General features: G+C 42.7%; 1 protein-coding gene across 1 annotated transcript; it reads right to left on the bottom strand.

Annotated features, from left to right (window-relative positions):
- Positions 1-696: 696 nt before the first annotated feature.
- Positions 697-2,283, bottom strand: LOC147899844 (peroxidase A2-like). Its single transcript, XM_087376894.1, has 4 exons — positions 2,015-2,283; positions 1,708-1,899; positions 1,335-1,500; positions 697-1,207 (listed from the first exon to the last, which is right to left on the bottom strand). Exons 1-4 carry the CDS (start codon positions 2,240-2,242, stop codon positions 786-788), a joined length of 1,008 nt encoding a protein of 335 aa, XP_087233020.1. The 5' UTR covers positions 2,243-2,283; the 3' UTR covers positions 697-785.
- Positions 2,284-2,980: the final 697 nt, after the last annotated feature.

Here is a 2,980-nt window from a genome sequence, read left to right on the forward strand (position 1 = left end):
CATATCCAAAATCAATGCACATTGCATTAATATTTACAAAATTGAATGTTAATGAAGCATTTAGATATAAGTATTTGGCATCAAATTTGATGATTTCATAAGCAATAATTGTAATTTGAAAATATGATAGTGTACAATAAATTTGGCACTAGAGTTAGTGATTACCAAATTACTAATATTGCTTTAAAAAATGCTTGTTAAATGAACGCTCAAATATCAATGCCTTGTGTGGTATACCTAATTATAAATTGCCATCTCATGGACATTTTTAACTTAGGGGATATGCACGATTTGAATGGGCATGATGAACTATTGTAAATGGACATCTTACTAGATTACATGGCTTTTATCATTAAAATGTATTACAATTCCATAAAAGTCATTTCATGAATTTTATTTACTTAGGGAGTCGCGCTCAAAGTTGCAATTAGTTAGGAGTCATTAAATTGAAAAATACACCCAAATTTTAACATTCTTAGTATACAATTTAAAAGTTACATGAAAACATTATGTGGAAAGTATAATATTTTCATAACGAGAGTATTCTCATGTAGCATCCAATTTTTTATTGTTTACCATGATATACATATTTAATCATGACCGATTCTTCATTTTTCTTAGGGCTTTAGCACAAGAACAGAACAATGTACACAATTTATTTGCTAACAGGAAGAACTGTTACAAAATCACAGCCGCGACTAGGCAGCCACGTCCAAGTTTCTTCCGTCGACGAACTAGAGTGTCACTACTACATTTATTCACGTTACTATACATAGACCTGAAAGCTAGTAGCTATAGTTGTTCACTAGGCGACATTTTTTACGAATCTCCCCTCTCTGGCCAGTTAACGGTTTGATGTTGCCCAACTTGACCATGGAGCTGGCGAATTTGTCGAAGAAAGCCTGCTGATGCGTGAGATAGTAAACGACCAGGTTTCGTGTTATTCCGGGCGTAGCGTAGAGCAGCTCGTCCGAATCGAGCAAGCCCTGCCCTTTCACCAGGTTTTTGAAGTAGCTGTTGTCGAAGGTCACCGGTGTCTGGACGTCTAGCACTGCTAGGGTGTTGTTGCTGCCCTCAGAGGGGCACAAATTCTGCAATGAGGTTAGGAAATCTTCCTGGATGGCAGGGTCAGGCGTCCCCGAGCCCTTGTGGTCGAAAAGACGATCGCGAAAACTTATGCATCGGGCTTTGCCTATTGTGTGAGAGCCTGCATTGTCACCCAGCGTTATCATCGTTAAGGTTTGGGTCCTGGCGAATACACTAAATGAGTGCAATAAGAAAAAACACGCTTTCTGATCCCTCGTGTTACGTCGTCTCTTTCTGTCCAACCTTACCGGAAAGAGTGACCATATCCTCAACTGACAGGCCAACTGATGCAAATTGGTCTGTTAGTTCCGCTATGGTAGCGATCGGGGAAGGAATATTATCGTTGGCAACTGTTTCGTTTGCAGTCAGACTATCTCTTCTCCCCAAAAGCGCTTGCCAATAAGGTCCGCCGCTCTGCAAATAAAGATTATCATGAATTAGCCTTTTTGAAAGAAAATCTAGCCAACTACAGACACCAGTCCTCCAAAACTCTCGCAAGCCTCTGCTCTTAAAAGAATACATTACGGGACTAAGGCCCTTCGGTAAACATTCTCAACTTAGAAGGAAATATGATTCTGTGTTTTAGTGGGCTCTAGCGGTGATTAAAACGAAAGCTATTACCAGCATCACGCTGTCACGTGCAGCTAAGGCCAAAATGTCAGCACAGGAAACTGTCTGAGGACAAGCGCTCTCCAATGCGGCTTTCACGTCGTCAATAACTTTAAATCCTCTAATGGAGTGCTTGTTTGGAAGAGCAGACTTTTCGCTCTTGAATGTGGGCGTTTTGTCGAGCAAAACGGAACCGTCGCATCCCTGCCAAGCAAACGAGAGCACCAAGTTAAAGTGATGCATGCAGGAGACAGAATCGGAATCTGCAAAAATGCGAGGAGCCGAGAAGAGAGAGAGAGAGAGAGAGAGAGAGAGAGACATTGACAAAGCAGTCGTGGAAGTGGAGACGCAGCAACGAAGCGGCCATGCGGGGCTCTTTCCTCACAGCTTTCTGAACGACGGAAAAGGCCAAGGACTCGGCATTGGGGCAGGAGTGGCGGTAGAAGTGAGGGTAAAGCCAAGCATGGGCAGGAGGAGCATGAAAATGCAGCAAGTGGCTGGCGGCAGAGAGAAAGAGAAGAGTAGAGAAGGAGAAGGCTATGGCCATTGATGGAGAGCGAGCTGGAGATACGAGAGAGAAGAGAAGGAAGAGAGGAAGGAAAATGCGCCGTTGAAGATGGCTGCATTGTGCGATAGTATATATAAGCTGAGCAGCGAAAGCTGATGAGGGTAGTCGTCTTCTTCTTCTTCTACTTGTTGGTGTGATGCTTCATGTTCATGCGAATGGCCATGCCTGAGCTTCGCACGAGGTGCTTCAGCTACACACTCGCCAGTACTCCCACGCCATCGGTCCCTCCCTTCCTCTCACAGTGTCTACTTCTTGTACGTTTCAACGTTATTGCCACAAAATTAATTTTAGCAAGGGCGGGAGGGAGAATAAACCCTCTAATGCTCTACCTCTTCATAGAGCTATGCTTGCCCTACCTAGGGGACTACACCCATGTGTTAGTGGATGAGTTACACAAACTCGTAAGTATAGGCAACAAGTTTCCCCATGGAAAGGGTGTTTGCATTGGGTGAATGCAAAAAGGTTCACTCCCCTCCCCTCTTATTTAAGGATAATAATTTAAACGCTTTATTTATAAGATCTCAAGTAGCCTAGTATAGAGCCCTTATGTGAGTTCTATTACCCCCTTCGCATGGAATTTTGAAGTTATCCCTTAGACCTTATAAGGATTGGGCTATCTCCAGCTAAGAAATCAATTGAATTTCTCCATCGCTAAATAAAGGCCTTTTCAATTAAGTTATGCCTTATAATGGACAAACAAGTCCAATCACTAATCAT

The sequence above is a fragment of the Dipteris shenzhenensis genome, chromosome 7 (assembly GCF_047967505.1).
Source record: "Dipteris shenzhenensis isolate YYH24624 ecotype China chromosome 7, Dip_SZ_1.0, whole genome shotgun sequence".
In the NCBI taxonomy this organism is placed as follows: Eukaryota; Viridiplantae; Streptophyta; class Polypodiopsida; order Gleicheniales; family Dipteridaceae; genus Dipteris; species Dipteris shenzhenensis.

Coding starts and splice junctions, on each gene's coding strand:
- LOC147899844 (XM_087376894.1), bottom strand. CDS start 2,242: ATGGCCATAGCCTTCTCCTTCTCTACTCTTCTCTTTCTCTCTGCCGCC. Junction 1,501..1,707: donor CACGTGACAGCGTGATGCTG/GTAATAGCTTTC, acceptor CTTTATTTGCAG/AGCGGCGGACCTTATTGGCA. Junction 1,208..1,334: donor GGATATGGTCACTCTTTCCG/GTAAGGTTGGAC, acceptor GTGACAATGCAG/GCTCTCACACAATAGGCAAA.